General features: G+C 54.1%; 7 protein-coding genes across 7 annotated transcripts; 2 read left to right on the forward strand and 5 right to left on the reverse strand.

The window, feature by feature from the left end:
• Window positions 1-347: 347 nt before the first annotated feature.
• TRIREDRAFT_122582 (uncharacterized protein) lies at window positions 348-1,552 on the forward strand (the record flags this gene model as incomplete). The annotated part of the gene is made up of 1 exon (XM_006966502.1): window positions 348-1,552. One exon carries the CDS (start codon window positions 348-350, stop codon window positions 1,344-1,346), a length of 999 nt encoding a protein of 332 aa, XP_006966564.1. The 3' UTR covers window positions 1,347-1,552.
• A 624-nt stretch (window positions 1,553-2,176) lies between these two features.
• Window positions 2,177-4,388, reverse strand: TRIREDRAFT_108835 (uncharacterized protein; the record flags this gene model as incomplete). Its single annotated transcript, XM_006966596.1, has 4 exons — window positions 2,177-2,853; window positions 2,923-3,536; window positions 3,631-4,183; window positions 4,307-4,388. 4 exons carry the CDS (start codon window positions 4,386-4,388, stop codon window positions 2,177-2,179), a joined length of 1,926 nt encoding a protein of 641 aa, XP_006966658.1.
• Window positions 4,389-7,833: 3,445 nt separating this feature from the next.
• Window positions 7,834-11,377, reverse strand: TRIREDRAFT_122584 (ATPase domain-containing protein; the record flags this gene model as incomplete). Its single annotated transcript, XM_006966597.1, has 4 exons — window positions 7,834-8,167; window positions 8,239-11,019; window positions 11,100-11,285; window positions 11,361-11,377. 4 exons carry the CDS (start codon window positions 11,375-11,377, stop codon window positions 7,957-7,959), a joined length of 3,195 nt encoding a protein of 1,064 aa, XP_006966659.1. The 3' UTR covers window positions 7,834-7,956.
• Window positions 11,378-12,153: 776 nt separating this feature from the next.
• Window positions 12,154-13,303, reverse strand: TRIREDRAFT_79344 (uncharacterized protein; the record flags this gene model as incomplete). The annotated part of the gene is made up of 2 exons (XM_006966598.1): window positions 12,897-13,303; window positions 12,154-12,836 (listed from the first exon to the last, which is right to left on the reverse strand). Exons 1-2 carry the CDS (start codon window positions 13,213-13,215, stop codon window positions 12,154-12,156), a joined length of 1,002 nt encoding a protein of 333 aa, XP_006966660.1. The 5' UTR covers window positions 13,216-13,303.
• Window positions 13,304-13,986: 683 nt separating this feature from the next.
• Window positions 13,987-14,874, reverse strand: TRIREDRAFT_79345 (uncharacterized protein). The gene is made up of 3 exons (XM_006966599.1): window positions 14,820-14,874; window positions 14,593-14,753; window positions 13,987-14,425 (listed from the first exon to the last, which is right to left on the reverse strand). Exons 1-3 carry the CDS (start codon window positions 14,837-14,839, stop codon window positions 14,040-14,042), a joined length of 567 nt encoding a protein of 188 aa, XP_006966661.1. The 5' UTR covers window positions 14,840-14,874; the 3' UTR covers window positions 13,987-14,039.
• A 917-nt stretch (window positions 14,875-15,791) lies between these two features.
• Window positions 15,792-20,040, reverse strand: TRIREDRAFT_108840 (uncharacterized protein; the record flags this gene model as incomplete). Its single annotated transcript, XM_006966600.1, has 3 exons — window positions 15,792-16,441; window positions 16,496-19,775; window positions 19,834-20,040. The coding sequence occupies 3 exons, from the start codon at window positions 20,038-20,040 to the stop codon at window positions 15,792-15,794; spliced, it is 4,137 nt and encodes a 1,378-aa protein (XP_006966662.1).
• Window positions 20,041-20,438: 398 nt separating this feature from the next.
• Window positions 20,439-21,577, forward strand: TRIREDRAFT_122587 (uncharacterized protein). The gene is made up of 4 exons (XM_006966503.1): window positions 20,439-20,506; window positions 20,581-20,756; window positions 20,941-21,179; window positions 21,244-21,577. Coding segments are annotated over exons 1-4 (486 nt in total). The 5' UTR covers window positions 20,439-20,504; the 3' UTR covers window positions 21,313-21,577.
• The last annotated feature ends 294 nt before the right edge of the window (window positions 21,578-21,871 follow it).

The following is a 21,871-nucleotide window of genomic DNA, read 5'->3' on the forward strand; positions in this document are numbered from 1 at the left end:
CAAAACAGAGCAACCACCCGATTTCACAAGGTTTGACTATCCATCAGGGGACACCAGCCATTGGCGTAACGGTGCTGATCCGGCTGAGGTGCTGTGGTATTACTATATATCAGACACTGCCCCCTTGTGAACGGCTACGAGTATATCCATGGAGAAAGCCCCCCTCCCCCCCAAATTGACATTTTGACCTTGTCGATGTAAGATCGTCCTACTCTTCGGGTTCTTGACTTCGCGTGTAGTTTTTTCTTTCTTTCTCCTTGAGCATCAGCACTTTGGGGATACCTATTCTTGTTTTATTTTCCCCATCTTCCGTCATATACCCACAGGTCACTCACAGATTCACCCCAATGACAGCTTCTAACGAAGTCAATGGCTTCTCCAGCCACGACGGGTCGAACCAGGGAGCATGTACCCCTACAGCGCCTCTGGCACCAGGCCTGTACGTGCCCACAGTGGCATTCTTCACTGCCGAAGACAGCATCGACGAGGAGACAACAGCAGCACACGCGAAGCGCTTGGTTGAAGCCGGTGTCACCGGCATCGTGACCCACGGTTCCAACGGCGAAGCCGTCCATCTCGATCACGCCGAACGACAACTCGTTACCCGAATTACGCGATCCGTTATGGATGCTGCTGGAAAACGTGACATGCCCCTTATTGTTGGATGCGGCAGCCAATCCACGCGGGAGACCATACAGCTTTGCCGTGAGGCTGCCGAATCTGGAGGCACACACGCCCTCGTGCTGCCGCCAGCGTATTACGGCAGCCTGCTGTCCACCGATCTCATCATGCTGCATTTCAAGGCCGTGGCCGATGCGAGCCCAGTCCCCCTTTTGATATACAACTTCCCCGGCGCATGCAGTGGACTGGATCTCAGCTCAGACACCATCCTGGCCTTGGCCGAGCACCCCAACATCGTCGGCGTGAAGCTGACCTGCGGCAACACAGGCAAGCTGGCTCGTGTTGTCGCCGGCACACGTGGGACAGCATTCAGGACCTTTGGCGGCAGCGCCGACTTTGCCGTCCAGACCCTGGCCGTGGGCGGGCACGGCGTCATCGCGGGATTGGCCAATGTGGCGCCCAAGGCATGCGCCGAGGTGATGCGGCTGTGGGCTCAGGGCAAGACGGAGGAGGCGACGCTGCTGCAGGGGATCGTTGCCGGCGGCGACTGGACCGCCATCAAGGGCGGCTTCGTCTCGGTCAAGGCGGCGCTGCGGAGGTACTATGGCTACGGCGGCGAGCCTCGCAAGCCCTGCGCCTTTCTCGAGGGCAAGGCCTTGGAGGCGCAGATGCAGGGCTTTGCCGAGCTGGTCGAGACGGAGAAGAAGCTCGACGCACTGGCTTAGGCGGTGCCAGCACGAGCACAATCGGGTGCTACAAGTACTCGCCTACCTACCTAGTGCCTGGTAGTACTCACCCTGCCTCCACCATATGCCTCTAGTATTCTCAAGCTACTCGAACCACCAGCAACAGGCAGACGAATTCTATCCATCGTCATTTGACGGGGAAGCGGCTGTTGTGGACGAAACAAACGTTTGGCCTCGCTTTGTGGGGCGTGGGGGGGGAGAGGGAGACCAGGGGGGGCTCTCGAGTCTGACAAGCCCAAGCAAAAAGACGAGGCGAGCGTGGGACTTGTGGAGGCTTCGCTAGCGGGGAACGGAATCCCAGATCCATGTCTGCCGTCCTTTGGGGGCTACTAGTAGTAATATGGCATGCAAGCGGGTTTGTTTCTTCTGGCGTCAAGTACTATTCAGAGTTGTTAGCGCAGGGAGAGGAGCTTTGGAGCTGGTTGGGGGTTAATATTGTACGGGGGAAATAGCCGTGGAAAGCTGAGAAGGGAGGAGAAGGTGTCCAGTTTCAAAGAAAATCCCTTGTTGATCGACTCGCATGTGCAAGTACTTGTCAGCAGAGCCCAACCTTCAGCTTTTTGAGGGCCCATGTACAGTTTTGCAATATATCAGGAGTGGGGAAGGACTCGATATACGAGTTAGACAGGTAGGACAGCTGTCTATACATGTATCAACGAAACATCCGAGTATCATGATGTTGAAACTGATGTGGCTGCACATTCTAGTTGTAGATCACTCTATAGGGCAATGTCTGAGTTCTTTTACTCCTATATACAACTCTATGGCACCACGACATGTTAAAACCCTGCCAGACCCCGGTTTTTACCCTACACCAGGAAGCCCTCCAACAGCTTGACGAGACCATGGGCGCCCGGATCAGGGCACTCGCTCCATCCCTCGGCATTGACATAGACTGATCGGCCCAAGCTAGCCTCCATGCCCTTTGTCGAGTCCGAGCCTTTCCTCGCCGCTGCGACAGCCTTGCCGACATCGAGCGTCTCGGCGAGGGTGTCGACAAAGGGCACCAGCGCATCCACGACGGTGCGATCACCGGGCTGAGCGGGCGTGTACCTGGCCAAGCTCTTGACGGCTGCCTGGAGAGCAGTCGCCCACGTCTTTGCGGTAACGGCGGTCTTTTGTTGGCTGCTGCTGCTGGAGGAGGAGGAAGATGACGACTGGCTCTGGAGGCCGGAAGCCAGGGCGTTGACGAAGATGGCGTAGAGGGCGCCCGAAGTGCCGTCCATGTTTGACTCGATGACCTGGGCTATGTTTCGGACGAAGTGGACAATGTCGAGGTCTCCTCCTGCTGCTGCTGCTGCTGAAGAAGAAGAAGACGAAGAAGAGATGGCATCGAGGTGCTTGAGCACGGCCTCGGCACCCGTTTTGAGGCAGAGTCCGCAGTCGCCGTCTCCGACAATGGTGTCGAATTTGGTGATTTCGTGCTCGGCGGCGATTAGGCTCTTGAGTGCTGACCGCAGCTTGGCAGTTGTGAAAGCAGCGTCCACTGATCCCAAATGTTGGTCAAACTTCGATTTCTTAATGCAGCAGGTTAAGGGAGGAAAGGGGGACTTACGATCAAGGTTGCTGGGGGCTGAGTCGTCCGCAGTTGGGGCGTCTTCTTTGATCTCGGACTTGGTGGTGTCAATGCCTCGGGCCCAGTTCTCGGGACTGACTGCCGGTGACCAGCCAGCAGCGTCGGCAGGAGCATCGATTAGGGGCAAGATGGCCTTGTCCGTCGCCTTGAGAATGGTAATGCTGAATCCGAGGCCGTTTAAGCTGGTCATATAAGTGCCGCTGAGTAACCTTGCGGGCTTGATCTGATAGGAGGCATCGAGCTGGTCGATGACCTCTGTCGTGATGGCGCCAAGCTCAAGAGGGCTGATACCGCCAAGGTTGTTCACCATGACGACAACTTCATCGCCGGACTTGACGTTGATGTAAGCGCGGTCACTGTCGGACTGATCGAGGAGCTGCTTGAGCATAGTCTCGACGAGGCCCTTCAGGGTCGTCTTGACACGTGCGAAGCCCTCCTCGTTGTGGATGCCCATGCCGATTTCAATCTCATCTCCGAGCTCGTCAGGCGTGATTTCGCGACCAGGCACATGAACATGAGATAGAGAGGCGCCGACAGTGGCAAGATTCTCAGAAGCAAGGCTTGCAATTTGAGAGACCTGCTCGAGGGATTGGCTGTTCGCAAGAGAAGAATCACGCAACATGTTAGAAAAAAAAGAACAACTCAACCATGTGTTGGATTAAGATCGATCACAGAGCTCAAACTTACCCCTGAGCAGCAGCAGCGGCGGCAATCTTCTGCACGAGAACCGTTCCAGCCAGACCTCTCCTGCCAATGCGCCCTCCACGCTTCCGGCCAACGCCAACATCATCGCCCACAACCAGGAGCTCAGTCTTGATGCCCTCGGCGCGGGCCTTTTCCACTGCCATGCCAAAGTGCAGCATGTCGCCAGTGTAGTTCATGATGAGCACCAGGACGCCTCGCTGGGGCTGCTCTGCGCCCACGCGACGGATTGCGCGGAAGACCTGCTCTGCAGACGGTGAGGCGAAGACGGAGCCCGCAACGGCGGCAGTCAGGAAGCCCTTGCCGACAAAGCCCGCAAAGGACGGCTCGTGGCCCGAGCCGCCTCCGGAGATGAGGGCGATGGTGGGCTGGGAAGCAGCATCGCGGAGGAAGACGGTCTTTTGCGCGGCGTCAAAGGCGACGGAGGGGTTGGTGTATGTGGCCGAGCGGAGGGCGGCATTGACGAGGGCCAGAGGCTCGTTGACAAAGTGCTTGGCTGGACGATTGGGAGGAGTTCTTGTTAGCTGCAGCTCATGTTCTTTATTTTTTTTTTTTTTTTTTTTTTTTTTGGTAGTGGTTGTGAGCAGATGACTTACACGACATGGCAAGCCAGAGCCACGTTTATTTGTTCAGTTCCTGTCGACTAGGTACCGTGTACTACCTTGAAGATTCAAGCTGCCCAGAAGCAAGATGAAGTGAATGCGAGACAGAGAGAGAGAGAGAGAGAGAGGCAATTTTTCCATCATCTCCTCGGTTTTTGTCTTCCCCGCGTCGCGGCCCTGTCGTCTTATGTGAAAAAAACAAAAAGATCGAGAGTTACCCCATTCTCTCAAGCGTCGGCCATGAAAAGCGCGAGCTTCGCCGCGTTTGCGCTGGGATTGCAACGAGATCCATCGTGGATGGGGGTTGGACTGCTGGTGCACACGCAGGGCATGCCGCCATCTACATCTGGCTTACCCTGTAAAGCCGAGGGGGAGTAGTCGAAGAACGAGGGCGGCGGCGATGACCCCCGTGCAGGTGGTGGGAGGACAGGATGGTGGAGGGAAGAGAAGAGTTGAAACTGGAACAGTCATACAGGTAGGTAAGAGGTAGGTAGTCGATATGGGAGATTCAGATTGGGGGAGCAATCAGGTAAGCATCGTAGACTACACGGTAGGTACGTACAACTACAGTATCTCCCCCAACATCACGTCGAATAAACCCCCCATCTGACCCCCGTCAGCCGCAATGGGAAATGGGGGGGGCAACAAGCAACTTGTCGAGAGCATCAGTCCGAGACTTGCGCATAAATCGACGACGGAGAGGAACAGGTTGGTTGCACAACATGAAGATCAAGTCTGCATATGCATAGGTAGGTATGCAGTCAGAACCAGCTTCCAGACAGGTGACTGGCTACAAGTACCTACCTTACCTTACCTGTGCCAGAGATATATAGGTACCTAAGGCACTCAGCCAATCCTACAACAACAAAACGCCCTGTCCGCCTTGCGGCTCAACTTGCCCCAATTGCTCCCTAAACACATTCTTCAATGAAATATGCGGTGTTACCATGGAGGCCCTGCTCCAACACTGGTTGCTGCACCGGAGCCGCTCCTGTAAGCATCTGCAGCATCCCACAAAAAAAAAAAAAAAAAAAAAAAAAAAAAAAAAAAATTGGCGAGAGACGCGGGGGAGCCGAGGGATCGGATGCCAGAGCATGGGGGAGGGGCGTGCCATTGATTTTCCCCAACTTTTTGTGCCCAGCTTATTATGCCGGCCCAAATCTCGATTAGCAGCCCCCCCTTTCCCCCCTCCCTTTCTGCCGATTTCCCCAAGGCCAAAGTACTCATATTTCATGTGAGACGGGAAGCAGGTGTGAATCGGAATCGACGGGGGCTGCCAGCAGAGGAAAAGGGCTGAGAGGGTGGTGATGATGCTGATGATTACCTTTGGGTATGTCAACACACACACTTGACTTCATTGCTGCCCAACCCCATACACATACAAAAGACGAGAGAGACCGGTGTGAGACGCGATCGATGATCGATATGGTCACGCTGAGTGAGAAATCGTCTACAGCGGCAGTTGCCATCCTTGCTTCATGCAGACTGTCTTGACCACAAGATCAGGTTTTCTCCTGTCTTCTATTAGTTGCCCCTTCTGTTGTATCATCATCAGCAGCAGCCGTATGTCAGACAGGAAATCGTCGACGTGTCAAAAGGACCCTCTCCTCCCTCCCTCCCTCCCTCCCTCCCTCCCTCCCCCTACAGACATTGACCGCCAGCGGCATGCAGTCTACCAGCACTACTAACTAGTAGTAGTATGACTACGAAGAGAAAAGAACAAGATACGAGGACTCTTTTTCTCTCTCCTGGTAGGTACATACATACCTACATAACGGTTAACCCCAGGGGCGTGGGCTCGTGAGAGCAGTGGCACCAGTAACCGACCTTGTTACCTCCATACCTTATCCATCCATACCTACCTACCTTACTATACGGTGAGGCAAAGCTCGCCTCGTCACCTGGCCTCTTCCTACCCCACACACTTTCTGCCTGCTCCGGCATTTGCCTTTCTGGCGAGATCCAGAACATCCCGTGTCTCTTTGCTCTTCTTGTTTCCATTTACAGTCCAGTTTCGATTTTTTTCCCCTTTCCGTAAGGCCATGTCATGTAAATACACGTGGACGCACACGCCCCCCTTGAATTGGGTAACGGCGCAGCCCAATCGAGCGCAGCTTTTCCTCCTACTAGGACTACCTTCTCATCTGCAGCGTTTGGGGGTAAATTCCAACGACACAACGGAGCATGTACCTACTTGAAGGTGACGGGGTCTTATTAAAGGTACAAGTAACTCTGCAGTAAATGATGAGCCTTCAGTGATGACAGAGTGCCTTCGGCTTCGGGAGGACTTACACGGTCAGCAGGCCATCATGTTCCGAGAGCGCGAACTGGCCATTTCCCTGTTGAGCCTCCTTGACTCTTCGGAGACTTTTCCCTCTTGCTACATCGTTAACGGCTGTAGAAATGAAAAGCAACTCTAAAAGCTGTTAGGGCCGTGAAAAAAAAAAAAAAAAGAAAAAGAAAAGAAGAAGAAAAAGAAAAAAAGAAAAAAAAAGGGAGGGGGGGGGGGGGGGGGGGGGGGGAAAGGACTCCCAATATGGGACGTCGGTGGGCGTGGACACGGCCGGTGCGAGATTACAAGCTGGTCAACATGTCAGCCGCAAGAAATGACATCTACGCCGTTACGTACCCTGAAGCGAGTGCTCGTGAACTACCTGTGAGTCAGTGACTCTTTTTTCTTTTGCGTTCAACCTCGCATGCCCTGCCTTGGCCGAAGATCTCAGTCCCTTGCGTGCTTGTCCACTCTCCTCCTGCCAGAGACACAAGCATCAAAAGGAACCAACCAACCGCCCACAAGAAACACCCTGAGCTGGCCTGAACTCGGAGAGCTGTGAAGCCTGCTCAATCTCAGGGCAGCATCCAAGAGTCTCTTCATCTCGCGTCTCCCCGGCTTCAGCAGAACTGCGTGGTCGCTCCAGCATCGCTGTCCTCGGTGGACTTCTGTGCCAGAGGCTGTATGGACGCGTTGGCGGTGCCGTTGCCCAATGTGTCGCGGACAGGGCATTCTCCCCGATTTTGAAGAAAAGAGCTAGAGAGGCCTGTGTAGACGAGTGAGTGGCTCTGAGTCGGGGTTCTTGATTGATGGTGTGAGAGGTCGAGGAGGTAGGAGCAGGCTGGTGTTTGAAGTAGTTTCTGTGTGATTTGGATAAGAATGTTTGTGTATGATAAAGGTAAATAGCAAAGGGAAACGGAGGTAGGGAGAAGGGAGAGAGCGGGGGGGGGAGCAGGGCCCTTATATACCTGAAGGGTCTCGCCTCTAGAAAACGATCGGAGACATATTACCGGGGGATTGCTTCGTAGAGGCCAAGGTTCATCAACTCTATTTGAGCAGATACAAAGCAAGCTCTTAATTTGAGTTGCAAGCAAGAGAGAAAGTGTCCGGCCCCAGCAAGTCAAGAGTTTTCGTCACTGTCAGAAACTCTCGTCTCTCCTCTCGGACATATTTACCTAACGAAGCACACATCCAAGAACTCTGGGTAAGATATCGGAAACATATCAAGCTTTCAAACACCATTCATACCGAATCTCCAGCCGAGAGTTCGCCGAAAATGCGTGAAATCCAGTCTCAGAGAAATTGTTTCAGTTTCGGAAACAATGTATTACTCTATCCCAAAAAGCAATCTAACGCCGCGCCCCAATAGCAGTGCCTTTTTTCCTTCTTGGTATATCAAACCATCTGTGTACATGATTCACCCAAAAGCTTTCTAATTTATTTGCCCTTCTTCCCCTTCTTGGCCTTCTTCCGAGAATCCTCCCCGAAAGTCTGCTCGTAAAGCTCCGCCGCCGTCGTCTGGCCCGCCTTGCGCTTCTGCTTGGCGGACTTGACGCTGACTACCACGTTTGACTTTCCGTCTTTGGCGGCGCTGGACACTTGGCGTTCGGCTTCTTGCCAGGCTGGGGCATCGCCGTCAATCTCATATCTGTAATATTGTTAGCATCGAGAAAGCTGACACTGGTGAGAGAAAGAAAGAAAAAAAAGGCGGTTGCTTACTGATCCAGAGGCAGAGAGTCAATCATCTCTCTCTGCTTCTGCCTAAGAGCTCGGAGGGCCTCGTCACCGCCCTCCTCGAGCTCGTCCTCGAGGGCAGTCTCCAAGGGGACGAACCGGTCGTCCACAACCTCGTCGTCGTGGGCGCCGCTGGCGTTTTCTCGGCTGACGCCAATGTTCTCAGCCCTCGGGAGCTCGGCATCGGCCGCTGCGGTGACCAAGGAGTTGAAGTGCGCCGTGACCTTGCGCAGGATCTTGATGAACATGGCCAGGAGCTGCGAAGAGGGCATGTTCATCTCCTGAGCAATCTGCTCCACGTCCTTGCGCTGCAGCCCGATGGCGAGGAGAATCGCCTGCTGGACGCCCGTAAGGGAGATGTCTGATTTGAGCTTGCCGGTGAAGTAAAGGTGCGCAATGATGGGCATGAGATCCAAGATGACGTGGTAGTCGAGCATGTTGTTTGCGTAGGACGTCAGTCGCTTCAGATCAAAAGGCGACATGAGATTGTCCAGTTCGGCTTTGGTCAAGGGGGACTGGGGAGTGGCATCGAGCTGAGCACCCATGTTTGCTGACTGGTCAATGCCCAGCGCAGTGACGGCAGGGAAGGTCCGGAACTGGTAGGATAGCAATGAGAGGAACCTCTTCTGGAAGTCTCTTGAGAAGGCACCCAGCCATGTCTTGTCGCCGCTGCTATCAAGGGGCCTGAGCATGACGCAGGTGTGCTCGCCAGTCAGATCGTTGGCAGTCTGCCGCAGGTAGACGGGTGAGAACGAAACGTGCTTCCAGAACTTGTGCAGCTCCTTGGTCATGCCATAGCTGACACCGAGATAGTCCAGCCTCTCCGGCTTCTTCTCCCACATCTTGGCAAAGAGAGGAGCCATGTGCTTGTCATCCCTGACAGTGATTTTCTCCTCCAACAGAGACTCCTTGGCCAGCTCAGCGTCCGTGACTCGGGCAGTTCCATTCTCCATGACCTGATCATCGTCCTCGGACAAGTTGGCAAATCTGCCCTCGTAGTAATCGACCAGGAGCTGCATGGCGCGCTTTCCGTATCCCATGCCCATGTAGGCCGGGTTGGTCGCGATGCGAACAATTCGGGCACCGGAGAGAGAGGCAAACTCTTCATCCTGGAATTGCTGGCTCACAAGCCAGGGGATCAGATCGCCATGCGGCCTTTCTCCTCGGCTCAAGCTGTTGATTACGCTCTGTCGGCTGATCTTTCCTTCCAGGGCAACTTGAACAACAACGAGAGGCTCGGGCAACCTGCCGCTGTTCTCTGAAGTGGGAGCGGTGAGGACAAACAGCTGATGCGCGGGGGCATCGCTCATCAGCTGCAAGTCATCGGGCGAGTTCTTGTAGTGGCTGGCGACGTAAAGCGCCACCATCTGTTGAAGGAAGGCTTCGGGAATAGGGTGGAATGAGAAGAGGGTATCGCGGTTTACGTTGAGAAGCTCGCAGAGGTTAGGATCTGGCGCACCGTTGGAGCTCGCCTTGGGCAGAGTTGCGTCGAGGCAAAGAAGCTTGTTCAGCCACTTTTCAACTGGGTCGCCCTGAGCATAACGAATCGGCTCCGAAAGCGTAATCTCCCGCAGCTTTCGGCTGGCCTGGAACTCCTCCGATTTGGAAGCCCTTCCGGTAGATCGGTCGGCAACCTGGGTGTCGTCGTCTGTAGTAGCCCGCCGTGATTGTTCTCGCAGCTGCTTGATGAGCTTGAGTGACAGGGATCGGCCAGTACCCTCGTAACCGTTGATGGTGGAAGCCATGAAGACCAGATAAGGGCCCATCAGCTTCCGAACAAGGGGCAGGGGAATGGCTGCCGCCTCGTCAATAACGACCAGCTCAGCCTGGCCAAGGACGTGCGCATCCTGGGGCCGGATGTACTGAATCGTCTGTCTGTGCTGTCGGTGGATGTTCACACGAACAATGGCCTTGTTGAAGTCGGGGTTCGTGCTCTGGATAATGGAGTAGTCCGCGTGATCAGCGTAGCCGAGAGCATCAAAGCCCTTGAAGACAAACTCGAACAGCGTCTTCAAGTTCTCTGGAGACGGTGATGTGATGAAGATGTTGCTGTATCCGTATGCCACCGCAGCGGCCACGGCAACTCCCATAGCAGCCGACTTTCCTCGTCCTCTGGCAGCCGTCAGCGCAACGGTGCTTCGCAGCGTCTTCTCCGCAATGGCATCGGTAAAGGTCAGCAGAGCCTTTGCCTGGTCCACGGTTCTCGCGAGGTTGATCAGCGCCCCAACGGGCTGCCGTTCCTGGTGCTCGTCCTTGATGGATTCCAGCTCCAGCATCTGAGGGGTCTTGGGCTGGTCGGCATCCGGAGGTGGCAGAGCCCTGACGTTCTTGCCGCCTGAAATGGGAAGAACGTTGAGCTCGTCGTCAATGACCAGGCAAGATTCACAGCTTCCCAGTGACAGCAGGAAACGCTCATTGAACCTCGCCACCACATCGTCGTGCGCCTCTGTCCGGTATTTGGAGTGGGCGTCCATGGAGAGGTTATAGAGCTGCCTCAGACTGTTCATCCCCTTGAGCAGCATGATGACCAAGCCACCACCCTCAACTGTCTCGATCGTCCGGGCCAAAATGTTGGGCGTAATGGCTTCGAAGTCTTGCAGAATGCACATGCCATATGTGTTACCGAGGATCTTGTCGGTCTCCTTGTAGTAGGTGTAGCGGATGTTGTGTAGGGAGACGAAGAGCTCGAATGGGTCCTCTGAGTTGGCTTCTCGAATTCCGCGTCTGATTTCTTTCTTGATCTTGTCTTCTCGCTTCTTTCGGTGACTGCATGCACGCAAATAGCAGTCAGAAACCAGGCTCTGGCAAAGAAATCCGAGAAAATGTAAGAATCCAAGAATGCTCACCTTGTGAATCCCAACAGCTTCTTCTTGTATGCCCACAGGACAGACTTGTTCTGCTTAATGTCCACCATGGACATGATGTAATGCAGCCGCACAATCACATCCTTGGCTTGGTCGCCCACGACGACGAAAAAGCTTCTCTTCTTCTCCTGCAGTCCATTGCGGATCAGCGCGCCGATGCGCTCGTCTCTGCACGACAGAGTCAGCCACCAGACAAGACAGCCACCATACCCAAGTCGTTTGATGTCTTCCTTGACGACTTACACTTGCTTGCGCTGCATCTTGCCAACTCTTTGTCACAGCCAATGGTCCGTGGTAAAGGATTGCGCAAGACTTGCTGGCGGGCTGGGCGTTCGGACGAGTTTATTGCGGGACCTCTTTGGCGCATACAAAACATTTGTCCCGGCCAAAAAAATCCAAAAATTTGGCGGTGGAGCTGGATTCTGCCGGGCGGTGGAGGCCGGCTGGCTGCGCTAGTGCAGAGGCCTCACCGAAGCGTCTCACCGAGGTGTGTTTTTGTGTTTACCGAGAAGGTTCGCAAAGAGGCTGGAGATGCTGCTTAATATAGATATCAGGATGAGCGACTATACCACCCGAACAATGGTCCCATTTGAATTGGGCTAGAGTTCTTTTGCTTGGGTACCTTATTTTGGGTATAATGGGTTTAGTTATAAAGCATTCTGACACTCTACTAAAGAGATCGTGATCATGGACATCACTTCTGATCCATAGCTCAGAGACAACGAAAAAGCATCTGATGCTACATGTTCGTCTTATTCATACTATGTTACAAATGCCGATATAAAGGGAAAGGCCGTGTCCCAGTCATGCCCCACGACAACACGACAACTGCCATCTTCTCAAAGTCTATGGAAGAGAAAGAGCCCCAGGAGCGCGATGCGTAACTCATGGTCGACAAAAAGATCATCTGGCCAACCGCCAGGCAGACAGCACCCCAGGAATCCGGTCAAACCCCAGCGCAACAAAGGAAGAAAAACAAAAAAGAAAAAGAATAGTGAAACCCGGAATGTCTACACGGCCAGACGCCACAGCCCCCTTACGTTCGATCCAGCTTGCGGCGCAAGTTCCTCGTTCGCTTCATCAGCTTCTTGTACTTCTTCTTCTTCATCTTGAGCTTTCGTTGCCGCTTGACGCTGATGGCATACATGTCCCGGTGGCCGCGAGTTTGGTCGAAGCGCAGCTGACGAAGGGCCAGACGCTCGAGAAAGGTCCGGGGCTGCTCGTCCTGCATGATTCGAGGGCTGTGGGCAATGATCCTGATCTGGCCGTCCGGCTCTGTCGACTCCTCAATGGTGAACATGGCCTTGTACACCCTGTGGTGGGCCGCCTCTTCCAAGGCCTCAGACTCAGCAGCGACTCCCTCCGCCTCGACGCCTTGCTGCGGTTGAGGCAACGGAGGGGGGCGGAAAGGCAGGAACTCGCCCGACATGGCGTCAACCTGGAGATAGATGCTCGACTCGCTTCCGTCAGAGTTCTTGACATCAAGCCTGTGCATGCCGTCGCTGGCACCTTGGTCCTGGCCGCCTATTGTCATCTGGGCCATGGGGCCTTCCAGCTGATCGATGGTGTCGGAGAGCGTAGAAACGGTGTCCCGTATCCTGCTCGACTTTGACCGAGTCGCGAATATGGATGCAAAGTGCTCGTCTGTAACGGTCCGGGGCATGGTCTGTGTGACGGAAATGGGTCGGTGGAGCGAGAAGAAGGTCGACAAGCCCAGGGCTGAAATATGAGTTAGCAACAAAGAGCACACCTGGAGACCTAGAAGTATGCAGCGCTCACCTTCTTCCGACATGTGGTGGGTGCTGGGAACGCTAGGGAGCTTCTTGAAAGCCGCATTCCGGTCAGCCGCGTCCTTGGTCTTGCGTTTCCTGCCGGCCTTGCTCTCTCCGCGCGCCGACGCGGATGCCGGCACCGACTGTCCGGCCGCGATATCGTTGGGCTCATCGGATCGTGAGGGCTTCGACGACGACATACGCCTCTGAGGGCGGTTCAAGATGAAGCTCGAGGCTGCGACCTTGGGGACGGAGGTGGCCAAAGAGGTCAGCCCGGCCCCCTGAGGAGCCGAGACCACCGCGCGGCGCACCGACAGGGGCAACATTTGCGTCGCCGGATTCGGGCTTCTGAGTAGAAAAGAAAGACGAGAACGAAGAAGAGGGGAGCGACGAATGGGTTCAGTTCGAGCGCAGAGGCTGAACCTGATGATGTCGTTTGTGTTTCTTCGCCAGCCCGGACTTGGCCGCTGGTTCGGTAAAACGATTTGCAAGGCGGCGGAAAGAGGGATGAGTCAGCGGGCACTAAGCCCTCTGTGGCCTAAGGTATTATCAAAGGAGAACTGAGTAAGCCGTTGGTGGCCTTATCGTGATCGCGAAACCTCTATGATTACCTATCAGATGGGAAAGAAGAAGAGTTGAAGAAAGATGCGAGAAGCATTGCAGGCTGGATCACGACTTTGCAAGTAAGGACAGAGGCTCCCCTTCATCAGCCTGGGCGTTCGTCAATGTTCCCCTGAATACGGCTCATCTGAAACCACATCATTGGACCCGGTCACCAGACCGCAACGACGTCAGCAAACGTACAGGGGGGGAAGTGACAGTGACAGTGACAGTGACAGTGCCTCGACTGCATCTCACGAATCGAGAGCTTCGTTGTGTTCCTCACGAAAGACTCCGACCTAAGCATCTTGGTGATACCGCCAGCTGAGACAGATGCACCGTGTCGTCATGCGTTATGCTAGGTAGGTTAGGTAGTTTATCGTAAAGTACTTTTTGGCGCATTTTGAAGCATTCCTTCTAGTAGTAGACCTCTATAACATCTCTTGTCTTTTCTTTTTCCTTCCCTCTAGCGCAGGTAAAACCAACCAAAGACAAAGAAAAACTGACACCGTCAAAAGCAGCCGAACAAAATCAAGCAAAAGGACACAGCTTAGGTGGCCGGGGCGGCGATCAACTCGTGGTCCTCGCTGCCGCCCTTGCTGTTGACCCAGCTGAGGTAGCTGTTCCAGCCAATGGAGATGACATTGGCAAACAGCAGACGGTACTGCAGAGGCAAGAAGGTAAAGTTGACAAACTGCACCGCCGGCCACAGCACCCAGTTGGCCTTGAGGGCAGGCCACCAGGTCTGGTCGAGGCGCTCCTTGGGGCTCTTGCCCTCCATCGTGGCCATGCTGCTGAGGAAGACGCCGATCATGACGGGAGCAAACAGCAGCTGGTCAGCCGCCACGCGCGCCAGCGTCTCGACTCGGGCATTCCTGAGGCGGACGCGACGGGCCAGGAAGCCCAGCCAGGTCGTAGCAACAGGGCCAAAGACGCCTGAAGTAGAGAAGAAAAAAAAAAAGAAGAAATAGTCAGCTGGGAGAGCAAATTTTTTTTTCAATGGACCTGCTGTGTGGTGCTGGGCTGGCGTGTGATAGAGAGAACGGGAGAGGGAGAGAGAGAGAGAGGCGAGATGTGGGTTTAGGCAGCCAAATAAAACTTACATCCACCATAGAGCGCCATGCGGCTGGTTCGCGAGGTGTCGTGGCCCTTGATGCCCCTTTTCTCGACGAGCTGCTGGGCGGTGATGTCGCCAGTCGCAAACAGGACTGCAGTCGTCACGCCCTGCGTGAGGAACGGACGGGCTGCGAGCCTTCCATTGTACCTGATGCCCGGTGTCAGAAAGCAGAGTGCGAGAACGGGGGGATGAGCGAAGCGGTGGCAAACTCACCAGCGGAAAAAAGATGCCATGATGAAGTGCAGAAAAAAGAAAATATGAAAAGGAACTCTATCCGTCTATTTCGTAGAAACGCCGGCACCAATGTGCAAAGAGAAAGAAAAGATTTTGAAAAGGAGAAGAAGAAGAAAAAAAGAGGTTGTGTTGTCGAGGTTTGCTTGGGTGTTGATGAGAAGACGGCGGGTTACTACATGTAGTAAGTCTTTTATAGAGGGTGCCCAAATGCGCTGTAGTTTGCCGGTTTGGGTAACTCCTCTCACTAGCAGATCGGGGGCCGATGTGCGGAGATTTTGGGGGGGGCAACTTGGAATGAATGAACAGGCGCCAAAGTTGGGGGTGAGGAGTCGTTTTGTATGATGGAGAAGTTGGAGAACGAATGCTAATACTAGAGCATCTACTGTACAAGTCGGTGAGAGAAGAAAAGAGAAAAAAATTCGGATTTATAATTATGTGGAAAAACTAGATGAAAAACTGGACTGAAAATAGGAGAGCCAGTGGAGGAGGGTCGATCACTTGCAGCTGGAAGACTGTACAGTAATACAGTGATACAGACGGTCTATGTACCTTGGAGGTTAAATGTCGCTAAATCTTGGCGGTTTGAATCATGAGCTCGCTGAAGACACAAGACAATTGATCATCAACCGCGAGACGGCCCTTGAGCTACTTCTAGTACTAGTAGCACAGAAACACCTTGCCCAAATTGTAGCCTCCGCGCCCTTATCCGTCGTCCATCTACCTTACCAAAGCATCCGCAGTGTAGGTACCCAAGGTGACAAGCCAATAAATGTATAGAATAGCAGCAATTCTTCATACCACTACAGCAGGATGTGATATGATAGCCCAACATCCAGAGCAACAGCCCAAGGTATCTTATGCCCAAACAACGCCGATACAAGCAAGCCATCCAACGACTCGTATATACCCAATCCCTTCATGAATCATTACAGCGTCAGACCAAAACAGCTACTACTTCTTCCCCCGAGCAATGAGCTTCTCGTACAGTTCAGCCACCACATCGCTCCACGGCTCGCCCTCGGCGCCAACACTCTTGCCAATCCTGGTGCCCAGGAACTCCCCAACCTTGCCCACGTTGAATTGTTCGCCATAGATGACCTTGGCGTCCGTCGAGACATCCACGTTGACTCCCTCGGGCCCGCTGGACCCCTTGAGGTTGAAGACCACTTCGATTCGTGTTTCCAAGGGTGCCAACAGGAGGGAGCTCGTAACAGCTATGCTTGAATCGGACGTCTTGGAGACCTTTGTCGGAAAAATGACATTAATGCGACTGACTTGGCGGGAGATCCAGTTCGATTTGTCCCAGGCCGTCTTCACCACGCTGAGAAGATGAGACAGCTTCGTGCGGCTCTGTGACATTGCTCGAATGTGTTCCCGAATGCATTGCAAGAAGAATTCCTTTTCCGCAGTCCGCGGCAGAGGATTGACCGCGCGGCTATCGGCAATATACCACAGGTCAATGGGCGAGTTTGGCTGCTTCGGTTGGAAGGACGTAATGTCCAGGACAAGCTCAATCTCTCGCTTGTATGTCATAGACAGCGTAGAGCCTGCGATGCCCGTTACGGCCCATCCGTGCTCCTTCTCGATGGCCTCTACCCGCGCTGTCATTGGATGTTAGCTTGCTCTCAAGTGTGACAATGGTGATGCAACTTTACCTTTGAGATTGTTGACTTCGGTGCTGGTCCAACCACGGCACTCTTCTCTGATCCGCTGGGACTCTTGAATCTCAGCAAGACACTGAGACTTCCGCGCTGTCAATTCCTCCACGTCGGCTGCCGATGCCTCAAACTCTTGTCGAAGCTTGGCAATCAGCTTCTTCTTCTGAGCAATGTCATCGTCGAGGCTTGTCAGTTCGTCTCGAGCCGCTTGGAGTTCTGCAGGATCGCAGTCGGCTATTTCTTTAGCAGCTTCCTCGAGGCTGCTGCTTTCTTCCAGTAGCGATTCGTAACGGCTCACAAGACTGGGCATCACGCTTTTCAGAAGCTTCTCTTGCTCCTCAATCACTTTGAGATCATCCTTCATGCCGTCCGAGATGCTGACGAGGCCTTCGTTCAATCCGTCCTGCAACTTCATCCTCCATTCGTACCACATCGCCTTGCTAAGGTGACGGGCATGGGTCCTGACGTTCTTAAACTGATTGTCCATCAATGCCTTGACGTCGGGAGTCGCGGATAGATATTCTCGAAACAGGGGCGGGTTTTCCTCAAAAGTCTCCGTTTCAATCTCCTTGACTATTCTTCGGCCCTCGGATATGTACTTCTTCAGCTCTCGGCAGGAATGTTGATACAGTTCCAGCATGGGCACGGTACAAGCGCCCGCCACGACGCATCGCTCCAGAGACCGATCGTCTTCTCCATCCGGCAGAATGCCGCTCTGAGATGACCTTGGGGCGATTGTGTGGCGCCTCTTGGTCGTGTTCAGCTCCATGAAGCGAATAGACGTCAAGTTCAAGAAGTCCTGGAGATGCATCTGATGTTCCTCGATGGTTTCCAAAACTTGAGGGTCGTTGTTCGCCAACGGCTGGTGTATCTGCACATCGTGAACCGTTTGGTTCTCTTTTCCAGCTCGGGAGAACTTCTGGCTCAATAGCGTGGCACTATCGCTGCCTTTCAAAGGGGAGGACTGAGCAGAGTGAGACGTTTTGCCAGCAAAGTCAAAGCTCAATCGAGTTGATCTTCTCAGCCTCCCGGTTGTCTCTTCTTTCGAGGGCGGCTGCTGAAGTTTCACATTCTTGACAGGGCTGCCCTGACGACCCTTCAATCGCTTGACGCCGTCATTCTCTTCGGCTTCCGCTTCCTCGTCCAGTTCAGCGGGTCGCTTACCCAGAAGACCCCTGGCACTGCCAATGTGGAGGCTCTTTCGGCCTCTGAGCGGGTTTCGCTTGGGACTCATGCTATCAATCATCTCTCTAAGGTTGAGTGTAGCATCTCGCCCACCAGACTTCCGCCGAGCTCCTTCGTCACTTTCCTGGTCAAGTTCTTGCGCCAAAACCTTGGGGTCGCTGAAGGCAACAGCGCGTTTTCCAGCAACAAACGTGCTCGTCGATTCGGTCAGAGACTCTCGACGGTCGAAAATGGCCGCAACTTGGGGTGATCCCAGGCCAGGCCTATCTGCACCAACACCAGAGAGTCGTCGAGGGGTGGATACATCCTGCTGATTTGACTTTGTGCTGCTCTTTGGAGTTGATTTAACGGGCGAGGGCGTTCGACTCGCACCCTGAGATGGGGGTTTTCTGGACGCCGATCGGAGTGTTCGGCTTTGCGACGTCGGCGTCCGCGTTTTGGTCGACGATGAGGCCTGCCGAGGGGTTGTGGAAGCTTTCGATGCTGGAGTCTTCGGAGTCGTAGAAGCCTTTGGAGTCGTTGAGGTCTTCGGAGTCGTAGAAGATTTAGGTGTAGTCAAAAAGTTGGGTGTTGGTGGTGTTGTGGAGACGTCAATCAGGGGGTCCCTGGCCGCTTGAGGCGTAGTAAGATGGGTTGCCCCCCCTTGCGCAGCCTGAGATGCTGTCTTTGCAAGAGGAGTGCTGTGCTCGGGAGACGGTTGCGATGCAGCTGCTGATGTCGATTGCCGCGGGCTCTCGGTTTGTTCTGTTTGAGAGCCAAAGAGGCTCTTTCTAAAGGCCTGCGAGGTGTTCTTGATGATTCCGCCAATGGCTGTGGTTATGTCCATGCCCATTGTCTCATCACCATCGGCATCGGCATCATCACCCCGCTTCGCAGTATGGTCCAGTGCTTGTCGTCGAGGAGCCTCATTCTGCTCCTGTTGTTGACGAGCTAATAGGCCACCCATGACGCTGGTGAGCTCCATTGACATGTCTTCGTTTGCGTCGTAGTCAGTGTCGGCATCTGGCAACTCAGGGTAATGTATGCCTCCGACCGCCGTCGTGAATTCCATTGTGGCATCTTCCATCTCACCAGACTCCGAAGGTGCATCATTGGGTCTCCCGCCTGAGATGATGCCACCAAATGCACGTGTGACGTCCATGGAGACCTCTGCCTCTGCCGCTGGCTCTCCCTCGATATCACCAGGCCCAGAGGGCTTGATAATCTTCCCCATAACTTGCGTTATATCCATGTCCATCTCCGTGGTATTATCAGAGTGTTGATCCACTGGCGATTTTGCAGGCTCCTTGTTCCCGCTGGCTGCGGGCTGCGGGATTGGCTTTCTCGCCCAACCAAATGAGGGGATGATCTCTTCGCCGTCGTCAGAGTCGTCTCCAAGTTGTTGGGTAGCTGCGCGGCGGGCCGCCATGCGGAGAGCCTCGTCAAGTGTAGAAGAGTCTTCGTCCAGGTCCACCAATGACTTTTCGGACGCCACGGTCGTACCTGTAACCTCGTCTGTCTCAAGGCTCATCATCGTCCCGTCGTCGGAATCGCTATTCGAGTTTTCCTCCTCCTCCTCCGCTTCCTCCTCATCTGTGGGAATCTCCTCCACCGCATCAGCAGGCTCAGAATCCGAGCTGTATATAACCGAGGTACTGTTCTCATCTTGGCTTTGGACATTATTCGGCCTGCCGAGCGAGCTTCTCTTCCCTTGCGTGCTCTGGTCTTCGGCGGGAGTCTGATCGGCACTGCGAGCGTTCAATCCGGAGCTTGATCTTCTTCTTGAGTCTGTGGCATTCCGAGACTGCATATATTCCACTTCATGGAAAGTATGCAGTGTGGCCTCTGCCGCGAAAGAGACTCTGCGATTGGCAAGTGATTTGCGACGAGCATCTCGCCTCTCGCGCTCCTCTCTCTCTCTTGCTGCAGCTTGTTGCTCCTCCTCTGTCCGTACGGCAATTTTGGATCCGCTTGACTCAGCCTCAGGCTGGTTGGATGTTGACGCGCCTGCTGACTTTCTCTGTGCTTTCGATTTCAGCGGTGGGATTTCAGGTAGAGGAGAAATCGTGGGCTTGAGGATCGAGCGAGGGATCTTGGTCGGCGCCGCAAGGGACTATGTGAGAGTTCAGCAACTGTCTGAGCGTCCGCTACGGGAGGAACCATTTCCATACCGCGCGCCTGTTGCCATTCCCCTGCCTGAGCGCATCCAGCCCGCCGGGACCGATGCTCTTGCTCCGTGACTTGCGACTCGCAGCCATTGACTGGCCCACGTCGGTTGTAGCATTTTCCTTGCGTGAGTTCGAAAGCTCTGTGTGCACGCCGATTGATTTCCTTGTTCGGCGCGTGGTCGGCGTCGTCGACTGGCCAGGCGCAGGCATCTTGGATCGTTGTCGTGCTTTCGTCACGACAGTCCAAGGGCAGGAGATCCGACTTGGAGCATCGAAAAGGGCCCGATGACCGCGTTTGTTTACTTTCACCTTTGGGGGGTAACGGTACGTACCTCAGTCGGGCTTAGCCACACTTCAAGATTGAAAGTGAGCCACAGTAAGTGGGGGCCTATGTGCATCGCCCGGTCCAGGTCCATTTCTGGAGCCAGTCACGTGCATTGACTCAGAAGGCATCGAGGGAATCAGCATCACGTGCCGATAGCGCGCCCGCCCCATTGTTTGGTTCGCCTAATCAGCCAATCTAAATTTTGCAAGCCCTAAGGTGGGAAAGTGGCCCGAAAAAAGTGCGCCGTTGCCCTACTCCTCCATCCTGTGCAAAACCATCTAACATCGTCTTCCCACCCTCTACGATACGCCCTCAGTTACGGTACCTCTCCGGAGCAGGATAATTCAAGATGTCAGTTTTGCCCGCCAGCGCTGCGCCATACCGATCTGCCGACGACGACGTCCTTTTGCTAACAGTCACACCAGGGCGACCGAATTGACCGTCCAGTCGGAGCGTGCTTTCCAGAAGCAGCCTCACATCTTCTTGAACTCCAAGACCAAGACCAAGAGCACCAGACCGGGCAAGGGCGGACGACGATGGTACAAGGACGTTGGTCTGGGTTTCCGTACCCCCAAGACCGCCATTGAGGGCAGCTACATCGGTACGTGCGAGAAGACGGCGAAATAGGGACGGGTTTCGAAGATCGGCAGATTGGGAAGAATCGACCACAGGGGTGGAAGGCAAGGGCGGACACAGGACTCGAATCGACATGGCGAGCACGACGAGCTGGACACGAAGCATGACATTCTCGACGGAGACAGAATCGCTGACTTTGATGACTACAGACAAGAAGTGCCCCTTCACCGGTCTCGTCTCCATCCGTGGCCGTATCCTGACCGGCACCGTCGTTTCCACCAAGATGCACCGAACCGTCATCATCCGAAGAGAGTACCTCCACTACATCCCCAAGTACTCTCGTTACGAGAAGCGACACAAGAACCTCGCCGCCCACGTCTCCCCTGCTTTCCGTGTTGAGGAGGGTGACCAGGTTACCGTTGGCCAGTGCAGGCCTCTCAGCAAGACTGTACGTTTTGTCCGATATCCCGATGCGGCTGGTGTGGCTTAATACTGACGCGTCGCTCTTCTAGATCCGCTTCAACGTCCTGCGCGTTCTGCCCCGAACTGGCAAGGCGGTCAAGTCGTTCACCAAGTTCTAAATTGGGTTTCTCTAACTGGCATTTTTGGCGTGATAAACATCAGGGGGGAAAACAAGTCATCCCCGCTGGAGGGTCGGCATGGGAAGTTGCTTTACAAAATGAGTTGTAGACGCAATCGTGAATAAAAAAGGATTCATGACCACGATCTCGACGTCTCGGGGCTGTTTACGACGCTTAATTCGATTCCCCATTTGGACCGCGATGCAAAGGATATCTTGACGATGAGGCCCTCAGGTGATATATGAATAAAATCAACGTCTAAATATCTGCAGAGTTGTGGCTACAGTGACGGAAAGTGAATGCTTGTTGAGGACGACAACTTGTGATATCGGCATTGGCTGTCATACAGGTAGACCCCTGCCGAGGTTCATGCGACGACCTTTAGACGATGGCATTCAAAGATTCACTATCAGTGGAAGATGATGTCTATCATGCTCCTCAATCTTTCCACCAAAAAAACGATGCAGTAATAGCTCAGGCACATGGGAGGATAATGCAGGTTGACATAAGGTGCAGCTCCATAAAACTGGACACAGTGCATCGTCCACCCGCATTATGT

Source organism: Trichoderma reesei, assembly GCF_000167675.1.
Source record: "Trichoderma reesei QM6a unplaced genomic scaffold TRIREscaffold_13, whole genome shotgun sequence".
Lineage (NCBI taxonomy): Eukaryota > Fungi > Ascomycota > Sordariomycetes > Hypocreales > Hypocreaceae > Trichoderma > Trichoderma reesei.

Excerpts from the sequence above, each read along its gene's own strand:
- TRIREDRAFT_79345 (XM_006966599.1), bottom strand. The coding sequence starts at position 14,839 with ATGGCATCTTTTTTCCGCTG. Across the intron at positions 14,754-14,819 it reads ATGGCATCTTTTTTCCGCTG|GTACAATGGAAGGCTCGCAG; the intron begins GTGAGTTTGCCA and ends ACCGGGCATCAG. Across the intron at positions 14,426-14,592 it reads CATGGCGCTCTATGGTGGAT|GCGTCTTTGGCCCTGTTGCT; the intron begins GTAAGTTTTATT and ends TCTCTACTTCAG.
- TRIREDRAFT_122587 (XM_006966503.1), top strand. Across the intron at positions 20,757-20,940 it reads CATTGAGGGCAGCTACATCG|ACAAGAAGTGCCCCTTCACC; the intron begins GTACGTGCGAGA and ends TGATGACTACAG. Across the intron at positions 21,180-21,243 it reads GCAGGCCTCTCAGCAAGACT|ATCCGCTTCAACGTCCTGCG; the intron begins GTACGTTTTGTC and ends TCGCTCTTCTAG.